Genomic DNA, 23003 nt, shown 5'->3' with positions numbered 1-23003 from the left:
TTTTTATTATGACGTGTAAAATTATGGTTTTATCAATAAATAATTGAATTAAATTGAAGAAGTCCATACTGTGTCAGTATGATATTCGAGTGTCTGTACTGTACTTTCAAGACGAGTGACGTACTAGAAGAGAGGCCTATGCTCAGCAGTGGGCGATAAAGGACTGATATGGTGATGATGATGATGAAATATCTGAGTAAATAAATCTGTCAAGTTGGAACACCAGTTTTATTGTTCCTAACCCGAAAAGTGCTTATCCTTCTAAAAGTTTCATTGGGACAACATCTACTTAAACTCGCTTGATTTAAATTAAACTGCACACAGATTTATATACCTAATACAAATTAGATACAATCATCATCATTCATTAAAGAGTTGGACTCTTGTCGGTGTGGACTGTATACCTGTTTGCAACCGACGTGGTAATACAAACTTTAACAATACAAACTAAGTCACGAAATCATTTATAACGCGATTGTAACGAGATACGAACTAAGTCACAAATGTATAGTTTTGTTCACATCTCACACACATAGGTAAGGTACAGTCAACCAATTGGAACCCTAGGCCACTCTACAACCATGTCAAAATGACAAGCAGTAAGAGATTTCTTACAATCTGATTTATAACGTCACAATGACATAGTTCTACAGTGGCCTAGGGTTCCAATTGGTTGACTGTACCTACAAAGCGACAACATGTTGACACTATAAAACCGCCTTCAAAAAAAGCGTGTTACAAAACACGGAGAAACTAAAAAGCCAAAAATAATAAACCTTCGAATTCAGATTTCTTATCGGATCGCAATAATCTAAACATCCAAATTATAAACAAATCAATTATTTTTGTAGTCGGTACCAGACCTGTTCGTCGCCTTGCTATTTCCTGTTTGCCCCACCCAACCATACGCAGGCTGGCCCCGAGTCCAAAAATAATTGATTTGTTTATAATTTGGATGTTTAGATTATTGAAATCCGATAAGAAATCTGAATTCGAAGGTTTATTATTTTTGGCTTTTTAGTTTCTCCGTGTTTTGTAACACGCTTTTTTTGAAGGCGGTTTTATTTTTTGTTAAAAAGTTAATTTATTTGTTGATTTTTAGTGGTTCCTAGTGATATTATATGTATCAGTCCGAATATATGTACAGTAGTGAAAGAATTGTCCTTTAACTCCTAACCATTGAGGAGTTGACCTTCCATAATCAGCTCAGCCACATAAAATTATTACTATCAGACGCAAATACTGGCGTACCTTTGAAAAATACACAAAAAACATTACATGTGCCTATAACATTTGAAGAGTTCCCTCGATTTCTCCAAGATCCCATCATCAGACCCCGACTTGGTGCCAATGGGACCATCTCGGGGTTATACCCGTTCGATCAAAAAAAAATTTTTGAAAATCGGTCCACGATTCTCGGAGATATCGAGTAACATACATACAAAAAAAAAAACATTCAGTCGAATTGAGAACCTCCTCCTTTTTTGAAGTCGGTTAAAAATCGACTTCGCACTGAATATTCATAGAAAACTAGAACTTTGCTCCCTAGGGAGCGGACGCTTAAGTAAGTTACCAATTGCTGCCAATTCTGGCGTAATTCCATTGTTGGAGCCAGTAATTTACATTGTCAGTTTGAAAATGCTTTTGCTGACTTATTGCGGGAATCAAAATAAATCGAGTTATAAATGTTCTATTGATCATGAAAACAAGAGCTACTAATATTTATTTCAAATATGGAATTATTACACACATTAAATTAAATACAATCACACATAAATCAGTCTTAATAACTAAAGTTTCCCTTAAAACTAAACTATCGAATAAAATCTCCCAAATCCGATCCCTGCGGAAGAGCGCCCATAATGCTGGCCACATTTCCCCGCTGGATGGCAATGCCAATCTTCTGCGCCAGGAATGAACCAACCCTAGTATCCCTGGTGGTGTCAAAGAGCCTTTTCTTTAAATCCTTGAACAAAGTTCGCGCATCCTGATACCAAGGCCCTAAAGTCTCCACTGCAAACGTGGTTATTTAAAAGACCAGCATATTTGCGGCGCTTCAGTATATCATGAAATAATACATTAACGATACAAGTGCGAAAAAAGGAACTTCGAAACGAGTGGCGACAAATTAAAACACGAACGAAGGGAGATTTTGAAATCGACATTGAGTTACTAATTTCCTTTTCCCACGTGTATCGTACGACGTTTTTCAGTGCATACATAATATGGCCTATCGATGGATGAAATGGGATAATGGCAGGTCTACGTCATTGGCTCGCGGTCGCGCGTTAAGTACCTACCCGCTAGCAGTTGCCTCGAGGTAACAAGTGGCTAAGTGGCACGTACCTACAGACTACTATTCTCCTGAGTTTTACGTAGTAACTTATTAGTATTACAACTAGGCAACTAGGGAACAAATCAATTTATTTTATTGAATATTTTTTGATTTGTTCTTTTTTCAAGTAGTCACACTACTTGCGGGCTTGCTTGCTTGGCGGGCGGGTGGTCAGTGGTAAAGACGTTAGCCGCGTAAGCTGAAGACCCGGGTTCGATTCCCGGCTCGGCCACCAGTGGGCCTTGTCGTTTTTTCTTTCGTGTATGATATCTATTTCAATTTATAATTTATTAGTATTAGTTAAATAAATCGTAGGTGAAGTGAAGTGAAGGATCTGGGTGCGTAGCCGAATGGCACAAACGCTCACGAAACGAAACGCTAGTAGATACCTATTTCTATCGCTCTTGCGTATTGGTGAGACAGAGCCAGACTACCTTTCACGGCGTTTCGTTTTCGTTACACGTCGGAGAAATCCCATTCGACTACGGGTTACGTTAGTAACTTATTGATAATCTGTGATAAGGGCCAGCGAATGATGCTAGTTAATTATATCAATACTTAAATGGATGGATTTCATTATTTCAAATATAATAAAAGAAAATTGTTACGTAATTTTTGTCCGGTCCAAAATAAATCTTTATCACGTATCGTAGTCATGCGTAGGTACAGATTTTATTTTATTCGATTAAGTTTTTGAAAAACTTTAGTAAAGGCAATAAATTAATAGATTTCTTAGTTTTAAGCTTTCTGAAGTTCAGTTTCGTTCCCAAGGCAGTTGGAACAGTTTAAAGGTCAGTACGTGTATCGAAGTTATTCTCTAAATTTGATACATGTTTTAAAAATATATCATAATAATGCGTTGCGTGATTGTAGAGCTATAAGGGTTAAGTAAACGTCACAATTTTGATGTTTGAAATAACATTATCACTGTCTAAATCGCTGCGAACATAGCTTGGTACCACATAAGTAGCTAGATTTTGAAAATCACAAAGAGATTAGAGGGTATACAAAAGTTTTACATACAAAACTTTTACCCCGGCTTTTCTCGTCCTCATGAGACGGTGTTGTTCAACCAAGTTAAATTTAACATAAATATTAAATACTCTGACAAGCCCTACTGGGAATTTAGACGCCTTGATTTATATGGCTGACAGACTTTAGTACTTAAAACAGAGACGAGTTAAGAATAAATACTGTCTATCGGCTAGGTTCTACTTGTTAGACATGTTTTTTTTTTGAAGTTAAACTTCTTCAGTCGCCAGCTGGCAACGTTAAACGTTAAACGCTCATTGTTGCCAGCTCAAATTTTGAAATACCCCTTCCTATTTTCATTTTCACATTACGAAGTTTCACTTCTTCCGCGCGAAGGGACTCCACGCATTTTTTTGTGGTGGCGGACGGCGTGCACAGGCCAGGCCCCGTAGCCAAATGGCATTTCTACAACGCCAAACGCCGCAGAAATGCAATCTGGGTACGTAACCGAATGGCACAAACGCTCACGAAACGAGCTGAATTTGCCTTTCTTGTATTTACCTACAAGCTTTTATTCAACTTGCCTTGTTACAAGCTTTTATTTAATTGGTATGTTTACTGTTTAGTTTGGGTCAAAACGTGGAAGCTCAATTTGACCCACTTCCCGGTTTCCGATTGAGCTGAAATTTTGCACACATTTATGTAAATCACGTCACAATGCAATATTATGATATCACGGAGCTAATCTGATGATGGAGCAGAAAGGTGGTCATAGGAACTCTGTTATGAAACGTCGTATCGCCATCGAGTAAGGGGTTTTTAGAAACGTCTCGGAAAGCAGTAGACGACTATTAAAAGAAAGGTACAGTGGGCGATAAAAACTTGTGAAATAAAATTTTTTTTGCAAAAAAACTTATTTATAAATATGTAGTATCGCTCGTAGACGTTTCTGCATGATAAAAATAAGTTTTATGCCTAAGTTTATTCTCAACTACCAGTCTATGTTATAACTTGTTTATAAACTTCTACGATTCTAAACCTACAATTCAGAACTTCGCCATTTTGTGGGCTTTATCAGATATATTGTGGGTAATTACGCTACTGGGGCAATTACAATTAGCAATTCAAATCATTACTCATGATTCATGAATAAAACCTAGTTCGGTTTCGGTAGAACTTTCGTAATAATTGTGCCCACTCTCAATTTTGGCAATTAATTTCCCGGGCTAGAGTTAAAAATAAACGTGATCTGCTCTAAGATACATACATACATACTATCACGCCTGTATCCCATGAAGGGGTAAGCAGAGCACATGAAACTTCTCAAGTTTCAGTGCCACTCTTGGCAAATAAGGGGCTGAAAGAAAACGAAACTGTGACATTGCAGTGACAGGTTGCCAGCCTCTCGCCTACGCCACAATTTGCCCCATATCCCACAGTCGCCTTCTACGACACCCACGGGAAGAAAGGGGGTGGTGAAATTCTTAACCCGTCACCACACGGGACAGATATACGTCATTATCTTTTCTTTTGACAGACAGACACTCCATGCATGATTTCTACTGTATTTAATATTAATACTGAACAAAATTACACCAAATACTGGGTAAACTTTTTTCATCACAACATTCATAAAAACCGATTATGGCCCACTCTGTATAATTTCAAGGGATTAAATTTAATCAACTTCTACCGGATTTTATTTGCATGAAAATGTAAACTTGGTGTGGCTATCCATGATATGTCATATTATTTTAAATTTTTGTGTGCTTTTATTAGAGTAAAGCGTTTTCGACAGGGCCATAAGAGTTATAGTATAACGATCGAATGCATATAATGTGTGTATATTTATACTACATCAACTGTAGTGCTTTTTCATTTTATATTTCATAAAAATCTGATAAAAAATGTACAAGACAAAACTTTATTTTCAGTACAGATGGTGTTTTTTTTACGCACTAGTGCGAGAAGTGGTTCATTATATGCCAGGTCGAAACTTTGGAGGCTCATCTGTACTGAAAAACGTCGTACGATACACGTGCGAAAAGGAAATTCGTAACTAGTGTCGATTTAAAACACTCCCTTCGGTCGTGTTTTAATTTATCGCCACTCGTTACGAACTTCCTTCTTTACGCACTTGTATCGTAATGTACTATTTCATTTTTGTGCAGGATTCGTTTTAAGCTCGCAGCGCTCAATAGGTATTTTTTAATAACACGTCGGTGGCAAACAGGCAAAGTGTTCCAATTTTCTGTCATTCATTACGCTCGTGACTTTATTTTAAAATATATCACTTGGTTGTCTGGAAGAGACCGCCTGGTGCTATCTCTATTGTAAACCTGTTATCTCTGTGGTGCAATAATAGAACATTACGATACAAGTGCGAAAGAAATGGCAATTATACCTAAATTAAAACACGACCAAAGGCAGCATTTAAAATTGACACAAGCTACGAATTTCTTCTTCGTACGTGTACTGTATAGAGATGGGTAACTACCCAGGTAAATACCCGACGGTGGGTATTTACCGGGTAAATACCCGATATTTACCTACCCGCGGGTAAATACGCGGGTATTTTCATTTTTCTTCCAAATTTGACGTTTTAAATGTTGTTTTGGGCTAAAATAGATTAATTTAAGTCAGTCTTTGTAATTGTACACATAACGTTTATTCAAATTGAGAACGAATAGGTTGCTATGAGATAAAATGTGATTTTAGTGTATCTTTCCAACTATAAAAATGGTGTAATATCATTCTCTGACACACGGAAATAATTTAAAATGCTTTTAATATAAATTATAAGTCTGATAAATTAAATTGTAAATGAAAATATGTGAATAAAAATATTTCAAAAATCACTTTTTGAAGCTCATAACTCATACATAGTATGTTTTATGACAAAAATGTATATAAACTTTTTTGTAGGAAATTGTGTCTACTTTAGTTCGTACATACAAAACTTTTCGATATTCATGATAGTTTCCATGAAATATGAAAAAAATACATTTTACCCCCCCCCCCCCTAACCCCACCATAACCCCCTCCAACCAGTACTAGGAAGTTTATATTTATTGTATAAATACGACTATTTAATGCAATCTAAAAAGCACACGTAAAACATATTTTTTTAATTATTTTTAAAAATATACATTAAAACTTCTGTAATCTTTATTGTATATTTGACTGAACCGTTTCGTTTTGAATTGTGTATAATAATTACAAGCACTAACTTAGTATTTATCTCCATTTTAACACAAATCAGCATGTGCAACATGAAATGAATCTACCCGTCAATTTGGGTAGATACGGGTAAATACCGGGTAGATAGGTATTTACCGGGTAAATACCTGGGTGGGTAGATTGGGTATTTACCCACGACCCATCTCTAGTACTGTACGACGTTTTTCAGGACATATGCACAGTATAATGAAGTGTACTATCGTACAGTATGGCCACTCCCGCTCACCGCTGAAAGTGCCGCCCACCCCCGCTCGGTTACCTCACAGTTACCGCCTATCATAACGCGACCAGTCGACCTGTGATATCTCATTCATACAACCATGGTACGCGTTAGACTGTGTGCGTAGGAACGCGCCTCTTTCATATCATTATATGTGCCATTATCTGGGTAAATGGACCTTATTGCCGATGGCGCTTACGACGTTATGAGCGATGTTCGTGTACAAATACGACGCCGCGGGACGTAAGCGCCATCGACAACAAGGTCCCTTTACCCAGATGACGTCATTATATTTGATCACCTTTAAGAGGATACGGTAGCGAAAATGCTAAAATCGAAAGGAGCCCCCCTTTCAACTTCGTAATTTTAGTTAAATATACAAGTGTTATTAACTAGATTTATCGAAAAAAAATTGTCCATTAAGAACAACTCAGTCAAAAGATATTTCAAAAAAATCTTTAAAATCGAGGTTCCGCTCTCGACTCTTTCCTCCTTCAAAACTTAATCAATCGGAACGAAATTTGAGAATCTGAATAATTATAAAATAATCTATGTCGGACCGTTTAGCTTTTTTGGTTAAATGTTACCAATCTTGAGTATCACACCTTTTTTTGCGCCACAATGAAAAAGGCCGTTTCTGGAAATTTTTGATTGGCTCTAGAGTCTTTAAAAAGCAGAATATCAAAAAAATCAGAACGGTCCGACACAGATAAAAATAATAACAATCTGTGTTGAAAAATTCGTTGCTCTATCTTCAAAAACCAGGGAGGAAATAGTCGAGAGCGTTTGTATGGAGAATTGACCCCTACCGTATCGTCTTACTTAAAGTCTCGACATAAGCACATAAAGTACTAGTGCGATAAAAAAGTACACACGGTATTCAATATTAGCACGTCTCTTTACTCCTAATATAATTTTCTTGAAAAATGCTAAAAATACCTGCCTCTTCCGAACCTCATTATACAGGTGCGAACACAATAAATCTTTATTAAGAGCAAATGCTCATAAATTATCAGAACAAGAGAAACGGAGATCTTTTCACTCCGCTTAATCTCCCCTACCACGAGTGTTTTGACTAATAACTAAATATTTTTTGCGTGTTTTGTCCTTTAATACCAGCGGGTTTTTATCCACTAGTGGATAAAGTAATTTTACGAATAAAGTCAAATTAACTGCTTTAAAATTGATAAAAGTAGGTGAATCTAGTAATAAAGATGATTTACCACCTGTGGACCTACTGGAAGCAGTGATAAACGCATTTTTTGCGTTGTAGTTGCCTCAATAGTGAGGGGAAAAGTTTTACTTCGGGTGCAAATGTATTTTACTTCTCGTGTGTTAAAAAACTCGCAAGTTCAGGATTCTATTCTCGAACCACTCGCTTCGCTCGTGGTTCAACTATAGAATCCTTTCACTTGCTCGTTCAATTCCACACTCGGCGTTAAAATACAACTTTGCCCCCTTGTATAACAAATAACTATTTAAGTACTAGCTTTTGCCCGCGGCTTCGCTTGAGTTAAATTCAATCATTACAGAACGCTCCATACAAACTTCCAACGCTCATTTTAGGGGGGGTTAGAAACAGACAAAAGTAGCCTATGTCACCCTCCATGTCTTCAACTATGTATCTCCACTTAAAAATCGTACGTCGCTCCGTTTTGCCGTGAAAGACGGGACAAATAAACAGACACACTTTCCAATTTATAATATTAATAATTGATATGGATTGCAGCAGTAATAATACGTTTAACATGTAAAACTACAGATATGTTTAATTTTAATTAAAGTATAACAAGGTCACAACAGTCGGTCTTGTCGCTAAAAATCGATCTCTTCCGTCCGATATAACCTGTGGGTAAATTGGAAAAGCGGAACTAAATCAAAAGCTAACGGGCAATGCAAGGATCTTAATAAGTTACTCTATAGGTTAATCTTCACAGAAAATGTAGGTATATATATTCATTGTATGGAATAATAACCCAATCAGAATCACAAAATTTAAATTTTGTAAAAACCTCCGACATAGTGGACCGAATTCCATCAAATGCGGCTAAGAACACTTCCGACTACTTCAGCTTTCAAACAAAAACCGGCCAAGAGCGTGTCGGGCCACGCTCAGTGTAGGGTTCCGCAGTTTTACGTATTTTTCTCAAAAACTACTGAACCTATGACGTTCAAAACAATTTTCCTAGAAAGTCTTTATAAAGTTCTACTTTTGTGATTTTTTCCATATTTTTTAAACATATGGTTCAAAAGTTAGAGGGGGGGGACGCACTTTTTTTTCCTTTAGGAGCGATTATTTCCGAAAATATCAATAATATCAAAAAACAATTTTAGTAAACCCTTATTCATTTTTAAATACCTATCCAACAATATATCACACGTTGGGGTTGGAATGAAAAAAATATCAGCCCCCACTTTACATGGAGGGGGGTTACCCTAATAAAACAATTTTTTCCATTTTTTATTTTTGCACTTTGTTGGCGTGATTTAACGGTTACTGAGATTATCCGCGGACGGACGGACGGACGGACGGACGGACGGACAGACAGACATGGCGAAACTATAAGGGTTCCTAGTTGACTACGGAACCCTAAAAAAAACTAAATCTAAATCGGTTCATCCATTCCGGTGCTACGATGCGATGCCACAGACAGTCACACACACTGACAAACAGACAGACAACGTCAAACTTATAACACCCCGCGTTATAAGTTTGACGTGTCTGCGTCGGGGGTTAAAAAATGAACAACGCCGAAACGGTTACGTCCTCGAACCAAAAAAGACATACATACATTTTCCGTGACTTTTTACCATCGACTTTAAAATCTCATGGTAGAGGTACTGAGGAAAATAACTTGAAACGCTAAGAAAGAAATGCTAAATTGCATTGCGTGAGTTGAATTCAGGTAATTTTATATTCTGTTTTATGAAAGAAATATACTGTGTAATATGAAGAAACCTTGACTTCTTTTAATTATTTAGATTGCTATAAAAATAGCCTTATTGTAAGCAATTACAATCGCTCATGAACACCTCCAGAAATTGCAAATGTGTGCTGCTAGCTTTGATGATATCTAGTAATAGTACAGAACTGGTCAGTCTTTGTTTGTTATTCCATCTTTCACGGCAAAACGGAGCGACGAATTGACGTGATGTTTAACACGCTTTTATTAGGTCGTCGTGTATGTAACTATGTATGTAATGGAATCTAAGGGAGCTAATTTAACCATCTTCCAGGAGTCGTAGCGTAATGAAAATTGGCAGCTATATGTAGTTCCGATGACAACACAAAAATATGGTACTGTTGAGCTGGTCTGATGATGGAGCCGGAAGATACGAACTGGAACTACAAGATGGAACGTCGTATCATAGCTGTTTTTGGGTTTCTTAGAAAAGTCTTGTAATAAACTTTGACTATGATTAGGTTTCATGGTCTGATAATGAAGCTCGGAAATAGGGACGGCTTGAGCGATCCAAAATTTGTTTTTGGCTTTTACATGCACTTATGTAACAGCGTGTTTTTCTAGTGTTTTTTAAACTATGAATTTATTTAAGTGGAGATAGTTGAAAGGATGTAAAGTGATATAGGCTACTTTTTGTCTGTTTCTAACCCCCCACTTCCCTTCAATGAGGGTGGAAGTTTGTACGAGCGAAGACAGGAGCAAAAGCTATTCCCATTAATAAGTTATTCCCATTAGGCCCATTTAGGTGATTTTCAATATAATTTATGTTACAAAGGGTATAATTAATAATCAAACGAACTTACCTGTGAAGTTTGATTCCAATTATACGAGTGTATCAATCGAGGATGATATTCTGGTTTACATGCAGCAGTACGAGGAATCGTACCATCTTCGTCACACATTCAGAGTTATAACAACCTAAAAAGGAATCCTTAATAGTGCCGTCTCGCTCATGCCCTTTACCGTGAGAACCCCGGCTGCGCGGCCGCCGCCGGCGCGGGGTTTGCACAACTACCTCATTCTTTAGAGTCTACATTATCGTATTTTGTGCTATACTGAGAATATTTTAGTTTAATTTTCTGGGGTAATGGGCGGGATGGGGAGTTTATATCATCCTCGATTGATACACTCGTATAATTGGAATCAAACTTCACAGGTAAGTTCGTTTGATTATTAATTATACTTCGTGTATCAATCGAGGATGATATTCTGGTTTACATGCAGATGTTTAGAGCATAACATCAGCTCAGAAAATGAACTAAAATGTCGAAAAACCAACTCAATATAATCATATTAATTATAGTATTAGTAACAATAATTGAAACAAACATTAGTAAATATCGAGATCAATCAGGTAATGTAGGTACATGTAAATGTATACTTTCAACGGTTTACAAAAACTAGTATAAAAATACATTTATCGTTTTCTTAAGTATATAAACACTTAATAAAATAAAAGTAATTTATCTAGTTCTCATCCAAATCGTTCCTAAATAAAGCATTAACAAATTGGTCTTTATCAGTGTGTACTACTTCCCGACAGTAATATTTAAGGAATACATTAGAAGTATCGCTCCAGCCCGCAGCCTTACGAACCACTTCCAGGTTAACTCCGGAGCTGTGCGCGGCCGATGTGGACGCTGCACGCGTACTGTGAGCTCCAAATAATGTTATATCAACACCGCTTTTCTCTAACACATGTTTTACCCAATGTGCTAACGTTTGTGAACCTACAGTTTTGTGAGGCTTTCGGGTGCTAATAAAAAGATTTCCTTCCGAATGATTTGACCGTAAAGCCCTAGTTTTATCTATATAATTTCGAAGTGCCAAAGCTGGACAAACACTGGGCCTCTCTAAAATGAAAGGTAATCTGATGAGTGGTTGGTAGTTCCCGGGCCGCGATGTTTTAATAAAATCAGATATTTTAATAACAATTGCATCATTTTGTATTTTAATATTTTGAAGCTTAATTAAACTAATCGTTTGCATTCTTTGAGCAGACGCTATAGCTAAAAGCGCGCAAGTCTTATATGTCAAAAATCAGCTAGTGCTATGTTATCGTAAGGGTATACATTCGATAAATAATTTAATACAACATTTGTATCCCAAGTTGATTGATATTTAGGATTTGGAGGGTTTAATCTAAATACCCCTTTAAAAAATCGATTAATGTTATCATTTGAAGTCGCATTTGAACCTAATAACATAGACAAAGCGGACCTATGTATATTTAAACTACTGTAACTGGCGCCTTCATTAAGTTTTGTAGTTAGGAACGCTATAATCTTAGTATAATCAGCATTATATAAATCAACATTATTTGTTTTACAAAAATACCACCAACATTTGATAGAACTACTATATTGCTTTAAAGTATTTTTAGCAAAGGAGGCCATCATTACGTCCAAGGATGCTTGTGGGACCCCGCGCTTGATCATAGATTGCCTGATAATTTCGCTGCCACCAGGATAAGACTCGCATGAAGCGGATGACAGACTCTGAAAGGAGAGTGTAACAAAGACATATGAGGGCCGAAATAGTACATTACATCAGAGGCCGGGAAAATGAGGATTTCCGGCCAAGTGGGTATATACGGCCGAGCGAGCGTGCGAGCGAGGCCGGATAGAGATACGAGGCCGGGAATCCGTTTTCACGCCGAGGCATGTATAGTGCTTTTCTCAAACATACAATGAAATAAATAAAAAATGCTCTAAAGGTCAATATTTTATAAAAAAAAGTTACTTTGCAGGCCTAGGCCTGAAAAATAATATGAAATCCCTTTACAGTCCTCTCGAGTTGTTGCGCCCAAAAAGCGATACTTCCCAGCCCATTTTAAGGAACGTAAAGACAATATTTCATTGCATGTTTGAGAAAAATATTTTTTCAGAAACAACAAGCCTGGACCACAAGGGAAACCATGGCTGTGATGGCCAGTACGGTACTACTACAATACCGACTGCTTTATCTAATTTAATTTTTTCTAACAGTCTGGTAATTAGACTGAATGGAGGGAAGGCGTAAAAGAAAATTCCCTGCCAGTTGAAGGTAAACGCGTCTACTATTTCAGCATAAGGGTCAAGTTTCCATGAAGCGTATCTTTGACATTTGTAATTCTGTGCACTGGCAAATAGGTCAAATGTTGGGTTTCCTAATAATCTACACATTTGAGTGAATACTTCATCTGAAATCTCCCATTCGGTGTCTATGTTAAATTCGACGAGATTCCTTATCTGCTATTATATTCTCGCAAGATCGAATGTAGGATGCAAAGACATGAATGTTTAGACTTTCACACAATTGCCATATTTTCCTAGAAATTTCATTTAAATGAGGGTGCTGAACACCGCCCATGCGGTTAATGTAACATATGGCAGTTGTGTTGTCTATTCTCAACAATATATTACAATTTTGTAGACCCGCGGCAAAAATTTTAATACCATAATACGCGGCTAACAGTTCTAACGTGTTAATGTGTAATTTCATTTGTGCATTTGACCAATTGCCACTTGTACTTTGACCTTTGCATGCTACACCCCAGCCGGTGTTAGATGCATCACTGAAGATTTCAAGTAAATAATTATTTTTTCGAATAGGTGAAAATGACGACTCTATGTTATCTTTCCACCATAATAAATCTTGTATTATATTATTTGGTATCGTCATTTGTTTGTTATAATTTTGTGAATCACCAAGAGCTAAAAGTTTTTCTCGTTCAAATAACTTCGTATACATCCAACCATAACTAACAGCTGGGCAGGCAGAGGTTAAAAGTCCTAAAAATTCAGCAAAATATCGAATTGTACATTTATTTTTACACAAAAGTTCTAAGGCTTGAGATTTAATGCGCTGTTTTTTCTCGTCAGGTAAAAAAATAGTCATGTCCGTGGTATTAAAAACAAATCCCAGAAATTTGCAACTCTGTTTTGGTATCAGTTCGCTTTTAGCGAAGTTAATGACAAATCCTAGCGATTCTAAAACGCAACGTAAATTGTTAACGTTTGTTAAGCACTCATTGTAAGATCTCCCTATGCACAAAAAATCGTCTAAATAATTTACTGACAAATGTCCTGACAAGCGTAAGTATCCTAGTACTGGCTTTAATATTTTTGTAAAAACGTAAGGCGCCGAACATAAGCCATTCGGAAGTACATTAAATTCGTACATTTGATTATTCCATTGAAAACGCAACAGTTTTCTGTCATTCTCATCTATAGGTACTAGAAAGTAAGCGTCTGTCAGATCTAAGGTTGCTAAAAAATAATTATGGTCAAGCAATTTAAGTGCAGTTCGATAATCTTCCATTTTGAAGTGTTCAACTTTGACATATGTGTTAAGTTGCTTCAAATTTAATATGAATCGGTGTTTGCCGTTAGGTTTTGATACAGTAAAAATAGGCGAAACGAACTGTCCTTCACATGGTGTACATGGTGATACATAATTCGCATCTAAGAGATCTAAAATACAACCATCAATAATTTCAGCCTGTTTATGACCATGACAAACACTGTTCATCGGTTGTATCATTTGAACCGGTCTGTCTATAAGAGGAATTTTATATCCTTTAATCCAACTCAAAATAGTAGGGTCGTCAGTAATTTCACACCATTTATGATAAAAATACTTTAAGCGACCAGCAATAGGTACCTGGATATCCTCTGCTAACGCCTGCCCGTGCGCTGGTAGTGCTGGTGCCGCGTGTAGCTGCTGTAGCGGCGACCCCTCGGCGCCGGCGCTGGCGGCGGGCGGCGCTCCTGCTGGCGGTACGGCCGGTGGGGCGCGGGCGCGTGGGTCGGCCGCGGCTCGGTCGCTGCAGGTATGCGCGGCGGCGCCCCCCTCGAGTTTAAAGCTCCCCGCTGAAACTGTGTTGCAGGCGGCCTGTATGCAGGGCGTAATGGTGTAAACTTCATGTCTGAACCAGTTTTGTTTATTGCCTTAGATGACTTGATATGATCACTCAGGTCGTTGCCAAAGAGATATTCGTCGCATCGAGTGTCCTTGAGAGCATCCCTCACATTTTTGTTTAAAATATTTAATATCGCATAACGGCGCGACAGGGATTCTCTATGATGAATGTCACATATTAATCTTCCAGCATCGCCTAAAGCTTTTATTATGTCTTGGGGCATATTATTGTTTGGTAAAAGGGCCTAATTGAGAACTTGTCCTATGGCAGCAAGACTCGTAGAAATCAAATTTTGTTTACTTTGACTGTATAAATCTTTCTTGAGGTTTATTTCAGAAAGAGCTGCTTTAATTTCGGGATTAAGTTTAGGGGCAGTAATATTTGGGCAATTTTTTGGCGGCAAATAATTTTTTGCAAGCTCCAATTGGACCTCTTTAGGCAAACCATTAGAATATATAATTATGTGCCCATCTTGAGGCAATATCCTTATGCAAATCAGCACCGTATTTTTTCTCCGTAGTAGGGTCGTCGCCTAGCAATTGAAGTATTTCCGGATCTAGCGACGGTACATACTCATCTGTAAGAGCCTCGTCTGTATTTATCTTCGATGTACAGTTAATATTAGGAGTTTGGTTATACATCACATTAGACGGCGCACTAGGCGCAGTTGGAACGTCATCTTGCATAGGCGGCGCACTCGTCACGGGCGGCGCAGAACACTCAGCGAGCGCACTTAGGGCGCACGGCTCGGACTGTGGCGGTACGGTCGGCGCAGACAATGCACCGGGCGGCGCCGCCTGCGCGAGGGGCGCGGGCGCGGGCGCGGCGTGCGCTGACGGTACGCGCTCCGCGAACGATGCGCGCTGCGCGCTCGAAGGCGATGGCGGCGGCGGGTAGGGGACGGCGTAATCTATCTCATTGTGGGTAGGCTGAGAATGAACACCCACTTCGTCCAAATCTATGATTTCATCTCCTAAAAAAAAAATTATTTGGTAATAATGTAGATATTTGCCTCGTCACTGTTTAAAGTGGGGCCCAAACAAGAAACACGATTTACGTGGAGTCTCAACACATTTAGTGGAGAAAATAGGTATAAATGAATATGATTGTTAACCGCCTCGATACTGTAAACCGCCTCGACACATTTAGTGGAGGGATAAGGTATATGCTTGTAAACTGCCTCGACACATTTAGTGGAGGAATATGGGTATACCTATGTATGTTTGAAAAACTGCCTCGACACGTTTAGTGGAGGAAATAGTTGTATACTGTTAACTGTCTCAACACATTTAGTGGAGATTATAGTCTATGTTCGTTCCCCTCACTATTAAAGTGGGGTTTAAATACTCATCACGATTTACGTGGAGTGGAGAACAAAGACACGTTGTATTTTAATTACCTTGAATATCCATATTGTCCATTTCATAATAACGTCGATGCTCGTAGTCACTCTCAGACGATGTAGAAAATGAACGGCGCCGACGCCTTAATTTTGCTTCTAACTTTTTAACCTTTCGGAGTATGTTAGAATAATCTTCATCCCTTGTATAATTCAGCATTTCCTGATTCCCGTTTAAGGAAAACATTGTAATGAAGCCTAACTAATCTCAATGAGGCCATTTTCCTTTGAGTTTAGATTTCCCTTGTGCAAATTCTTTAAGTTATATTGTCGAAGATCGAGAAAACATTCAACTGCCAACAACGTTTCATTTCACGATTGTAAGAAAGGGTAGAAAAGGGTAAGTGTAACGTAAGACGTGGCCTGAATTGTATTATATATTTTTCCCCTCACTAGCTCGGAAACACGTGTTTTCTCCTTTAATACCAGCGGGTAAAACGCATTTTATCCACTAGTGGATAAAGTAATTTCACCTTGAATATAGTCATTTTTCTGCTTTAAAATTGATAAAAGTGAAGTGAATCTAGTGATGACGATGATTTACCACCTGTGGAACTACTGGCAGCAGTGTTTATCGTTTTTTTTGCGTTGTAATTTCCTCGCTGTAGTGAGGGGAAAAGTTTTGTGTTACACTCGGCTGCAAATGTATTTTACTTCTCGTGTGTTAAAAAACTCGCAAGTTTAGGATTTTATTCTAGAATTCTTCAACTATAGACTCCTTTCACTTGCTCGTTTTTCAATTCCACACTCGGCGTTAAAATACAACTTTGCACCCTTGTATAACAAATAACTATTAAAGGTTAGGTACTCATATAATACATAATATTTCGTTGACGACCTGTCTGACCTAGCGTGTAGTGACAGTGACCCTGCCTGCTAAGTCGAGGTCCTGGGTTCTATTCCCGGTGCGTGCATCTATCTGTGTGGTGATCACAGATATTTATTTATACCTGAGTCATGGATGTTTTCTATGTAAATAAGTATTAGTATATTATATATATCTTTGTCTGAGTACCCAAAACACAAAGCCTTCTTGAGCTTACCGTGAGATTCAGTAAATCTGTGCAAGAATGTCCTATCTATAATATTTATTTATTTATTTATCGTCTCAATGTTCCACCATTTTCTTAGCGCTATTTTAGGGTTTATACCTCAAAAGATCAGCGTCAAGGTATCCAAAAATTACCTTGACACTGAGACGAAACCTTTTTAGTCTCTGAAATCCAGTTTTGTCACACATTGTTGCGTTGCGTCCTGAATAAAGTGTATATTCTATTATTATTCTAGTGTTGTACAAAGTTTTCTTAGTTTCATATTAAATAATATTTTAACTGAAAATAGAAACAAAGAAAAAACATTCTAAAAGGAAAATTTTAATGATAATATTCCTTGTCGTTTTTCTCTCAGGCCTTGAACTTTGTAAAAACCATATTATTCTATCGAAGAAGAAGCGATGATCGGTTCCCAAACATATTATCGCTCCTCAAAATGAAATGTTGAAAACTTTTGTGTGACAGCCGTCTTGAATAGTGATGTGCCATCTGATTTTTCCCACAATTATTCTCAGTGACTATCTTACCGGGAAAGTTACCGTTTTCTCCAGTTAACGTTCGTTTTTAAAACGTTATTCGGTATGATATTCACAAGAAATGCTGTACTATTGGTTCCAGTAAGGAAACGTTTGCAAGCGCTGTTTACTTTCATAATATAATGAATTCTATTTTACGGTGGTGGCGGTGGTGGTATTTATTTGCGGTGGGAGGGTGGGAAACTTAATAGCATGTAAAATTACGCAAGTAAATACAACTAACAGGTGAGCACGGATTGACTTATAGTTTAGTTTTTGAATTATATTTTCCATAATGTTCTGTATCTCAAGTAATATATTATTATATTAGAAACTTGTGATAAAGACACAGATAATTACATGCACTAAATAGGTTAAGAAATTTAATATATTTAGTAGTAGGTATGTAGGTATATTTACATGCCGGATAGCACATGATTACAAGTTCTTTAAACTTTAAAATATCTTTTGAAAATATATAAATAAAATATACGAGCAATATATTGAAAGAAATCATGACACAAAGGAGGTACCAGCTGCCTCCTCATCACCAACCCATAATCCCAAAATGTAGGTATGTATCTACAAGAAAAAAAAAGTTTATTTTCCCAAAATGTAGGATCTACAAGAAAAAAAATACTGTGTGTGTTACCTTTTACCACCACATTAGGCTAGGTCTGTCTCGTGGAGTCAGTCCAAACATTTCCATTTACATCATTACATTTGGCCTACGCTGAAGCAACATTCTAAAGACTTACAGTATATTTAAAATTATAACCAAAGCTAACCAGACTTAACAAGGGTAACACGGTTAATCACAGTATAGTTCAGTAACTTCTCAGTAATAAATACAAAAAGTCGTTTTTATAGAATGGTAATATGGTAATAAATAGTTGCCCTAGCGGTTAAAGTGGAACGCCACGCCAGGCTTATTCGGTTACCGGGAAATGACTTTATCCTTGAAAAATTCCCGGTAACGATACATCACTATCCCACACATTTATTTTTTCCTTACTTAAATATTCTCGCCGAGTTCCATTGTGCTTGGAAACTTTCCGAAAGTTATCCGAAAGCGAAATAAGTAATCATGCCACCAATGGCATGTAAAATTATTCAGAACAGCTATTTTACATACATTTACTTGTAACAATGTGGAATTATGCAGTCTGTCTTGTGATATATATAACTTTGCTCCATATTATGTCAAAAAGTTCGTTATAAAATTATATTATGTATCGGAGAAATAAATTTATATTTACTAATGAATCTAAATATGTAAAAGAAGCAACTGACTGACTGACTGACATATCAACGCACAGCCGAAACCACTGGTCCTAGAGATTCCAGGCACGTATGTATCTTATTTATAAGGTGTTTCAAAGTTCACATCCTAAGGAAGTGAAATGCACCCGTCCACAGTTCAACGTTTGAAGAAGATTACTTTTAGTACGCAGGCGAAGCCGCCGGAAAAAACTAGTTAAATTATATATTGAAACTAAGATTAGGCATTTAACTTAAAAATATATAATAGTATATTGGTACAATACTAACTATGAGGATGTCTCAAAACCTTATACGAAAAACACCAATTACGAAAAGAGAAACCTAAGCCCTCCTACGTGTACACTTATAACTCCACTAGCCAACTTTATTGCCACACGTGTCAGCGTTAGCGAGTAAGGCACAGCGGGGCAAATCTCGAATGGGGGGCAATTGTAACTAATCAATTTGTTCCATTATTACACCATGATGTTGAGGTCTACATGTATCCACTGAACACGCCTACCATACATAACCGGTGGACACTCTATTTAATAATGCAAACATTATAAAACATGGAAAAAATGGATCAGTTACATTTGTCCCCAAGGATTTGCCCCGCTATACCTTATTAAAAGCAAGTTCGTCCTGGCCAGCCACATTGGAGCATACGCAAGGAAACGTCAGTAAGTTGTGTTTAGGGTCGCCGTCATCGAAAAAAGATGTGGAAGACTATATATAAGGATGATGGTGGCATTTCGTCACTACTTTTAAAAAAACTTGTATCTTCGTCTGTCAATGAAAAGAAAATTGTAGTAAGTATGTATGGAATGCATATAGACTTACTGCGTTTTAACTTTGAGGAACAGCGTGAGATACGAGATTTTTTAAAAGTAGTGACGATTTCCTTGTTGTACTTAGAGAAAATCGGATATGTTGTGAGATGGAAATGGAGGAAGGAAATAAGATGTGTGACAATAATATTTATCAAATATTCTTTATAAATATCACAATATTAGATAAATATTAATGAATCGCAGTACTAATTGTATGTACAGGGTGGCCCAAAATTACGTTGACAAAAATAGGGAAATGTTGAAATAAACTAAAATATCGAAGTTACCGAAAATATTTTTTTTATTTTATATAATTATATTGTATATTTCTACATTCACCATGGATATTTTAACAGCATTCATATACATTCGCAAGGTTTGCAATATTAACATATGTGTAAAGACATTTTTTCCAGATTTATAAGCTTGATACGTTTCAGCCTGCTTTCGTCAATTCACCTAAATTAAATCTATAAATCATAGTTTGTAATTAATCTTAAAATCTTAGCCCGTTTATTGATTACAAAAATTAGGATATTTTACAAGCTATATAATTGCAATATGTTAGACGAAAGTCATACTAGAGGTGCAGCGGCATACCGTTAATTTTTTGTTCTAATATTTGCGTTTGTACTTCAAAGCCAAAGGAGGATATTTTGAAGACGATTCGATTTATTTGGTCTAAAATTATTAAGGTTTCACATTTTAATTTGTTGGACAGTCATTCGTGTAAGGACAGAAAAATAATAATGCAAACGTTTGTCAACGTATTTTTGGGCCACCCTGTATGTAGTGTATGTCCAGCCTTCGCCTAGTTGCGGTTTAATACTGTAACTCAACCCATTGTCATTTGTTTCCGACATGTAGGTACGTTTAACGTTTTATACCTATGTTGTTTTTTTATAATATTTTTTTATGCAGTAGTACCTGAAATATATATCGATATATTATGTTATTTACCACAGTTTCGTTTTCTTTTAACCCCTTATTTGCCAAGAGAGGCCCTGAAGCTTTAGTAGTTTCATGTGCTCTGCCTACCCCTTTATGGGATACAGGCGTGATTGTATGTATGTATGTATGTATATTATGTTATTGAATTTCTTGTAATTTGACTTATATTTGTGTAATTTGACGATCCGCTACAGGAGATAACACTTAAACATTAATTAGATATTGTTAAATCGTTTATTTTTAGAACTAGGTATTATGAAATTATTTATATTATTGTATTTGACGATCGTAATATGAATTCTTGTAGATTGACATGCAATTTATACTGTAATTTGTATTATGAAATAAATGAATCTGAATCTGAATTTGAAGAGGTATGCAGTTAAAAAAGGCGTAGGTACTTTGTTCCACGCGAAATTTACTATTTGTTAAACAATTTAAATAAAACCAATTTTTTTTTGATGTGTAAAAGAATACCTACATGAATTCGTGTCTTTTATTTATTTTAAAGTATTAAAATAATTGTACCAATTAGTTAGCGTCATGTTTTATTTTAATTTTTCGGAACTTATGTATGAAATGTCATTTGATATTTGCCAGTGGCTTTTCGGTGAACGGTGAAGGAAAACATCGTGAGGAAACCGAACTAATTTCAATAAGGCCTAGTTACCCTTTGGGTTTGGAAGGTCAGATGGAAGTCGCTTTCTTACATACATACATACAATCACGCCTGTATCCCATAAAGTGGTAGGCAGAGCACATGAAACTACTAAAATCTCAGTGCCACTCTTGGCAATTAAGGGGTTAAAAGAAAACGAAAATTGTGACATCGCTTCGCTTTCTTCTTCTTGGTAATCTTGAGATTAGTTGTCACAGCGGACCCCAGGCTCCCTGAGCCGTGGAAAAACGCCGGGATAACGCAAGGATGGAAATAATTAGTTAGCGTTGTGCGCAAATTTCATTAAAAGTGATGGCATTCCCATATTCATACCGTGAGAATCAATTTTTTCTCAAACACCTCATTATTTGCAAAAGTACCTAACGCTTTGCGTCTTGAAATGCTGTCAGTACCTATATGTATTGTATAATATTACCTGCCAGACAATACTTTGGTGTTATTAATTTATAATTAATGAGATAAATACCCGTACCTAAATAGAAAACTTCACCGCCAAAACGTGGAGTCGTTATCAGTGTTTAGATATTTTTGCCCGCCCCCACTGCTCAGATATATCTGACGACGACTGTACAGCCAACCAATTGGAACCCTAGACTACTCTACAACCATGTCAAAATGATAAGCAGTAACAGATTTCTTACAATCTGATTTATAACGCCACTATGACATAGTTCCACAGTGGCCTAGGGTTCCAATCGGTTTACTGTACAATGCCGAAGACAAAATTACCTAAACAAAGAATGACCTTGACTTTCATATACCTATCTCAATTGTGCTGATCGCCATTTCAGCTGAAAGCTGTGCTGAAAGTCACAAAAAATGATAAATCACCTTCGCGACCCCCTGGACGATATACAATTTAATATTTTCGAGACATCTCCATGACATTGAACTTTCTTTTAAAAAATAAATGGCTTTGGTAAAAGTAGAAACTTAAAACTATTCTTGTGATTACAAAGTCCAGTTGAGTATTCTCATTTGTAAAAACAAACTTTGAAATAATTTCTCATTTTTAGTTTTTATAAAGTTGAAGGATGAATTAATTTTAAGTTTTGTTTTGATAGATTCTGATTGTTATTAAATAATTTGTTATATTTAATGTGTAAGTACTAATATTTGTTTGCTTCTCAAATAATTTGAAATTATATATATAATTATATACCTATTATAAGAACTTACTTGACAAAAATGATTATTATAATATATAGGATAAAAAAATATTTTGAAAATTCTTCAATCACAATTTTTAAGCTATAGGGTATTTTAATTAAGTATTTTTATAATTACAATTCAATACGTACATACATTATAATATTAATCACTAAAAACTTTGTTTTAATTGTAAAATATTGTATAAGTTTTCACGCGTACCAGTCAATAAATATAAGTTACAAAACCATGGATTTAAGATTATTTAATTATTAGCTATATAAAAAAAATATTTTTGGACAACCTTTATAAGCCAATAAAATGCCTCTGATTAATTAAATTACTATTTCATAAACTTTTATTCAAAAACTGGTTTTAAACTTCTGAAAAAAAAAAACTTTATAAAACATACCTTAAAAACTTTTTCCAAATTCCCACTTTCCACTCACAATTCCTTTAGCACAATCACTAATATTATTTATTATAAACTATTATATACTAAAACAGTAAATAAGTACGCGTATCGTGA

General features: G+C 36.4%; 2 protein-coding genes across 2 annotated transcripts in view; both read right to left on the bottom strand.

Annotated features, from left to right (window-relative positions):
* The window catches only part of LOC125238481 (probable G-protein coupled receptor No18), a 163338-nt gene extending 140335 nt beyond the window's left edge, over positions 1 to 23003 (bottom strand). Inside the window, exon 1 of the mRNA XM_048145844.1 lies at positions 22887 to 23003. The gene's annotated coding sequence lies outside the window, so the exon portion shown is untranslated. The remainder of the gene's footprint in view (positions 1 to 22886) is intronic.
* LOC125238482 lies at positions 11780 to 14869 on the bottom strand. Its single transcript, XM_048145845.1, has 2 exons — positions 14375 to 14869; positions 11780 to 12228 (listed from the first exon to the last, which is right to left on the bottom strand). The coding sequence occupies exon 1, from the start codon at positions 14854 to 14856 to the stop codon at positions 14389 to 14391; it is 468 nt and encodes a 155-aa protein (XP_048001802.1). The 5' UTR covers positions 14857 to 14869; the 3' UTR covers positions 11780 to 12228; positions 14375 to 14388.

The sequence above is a fragment of the Leguminivora glycinivorella genome, chromosome 23 (assembly GCF_023078275.1).
Source record: "Leguminivora glycinivorella isolate SPB_JAAS2020 chromosome 23, LegGlyc_1.1, whole genome shotgun sequence".
NCBI lineage: Eukaryota > Metazoa > Arthropoda > Insecta > Lepidoptera > Tortricidae > Leguminivora > Leguminivora glycinivorella.
The sequence above is the reverse complement of the archived record's forward strand: the minus strand, read 5'-3'. Positions and strand labels throughout refer to the sequence as shown.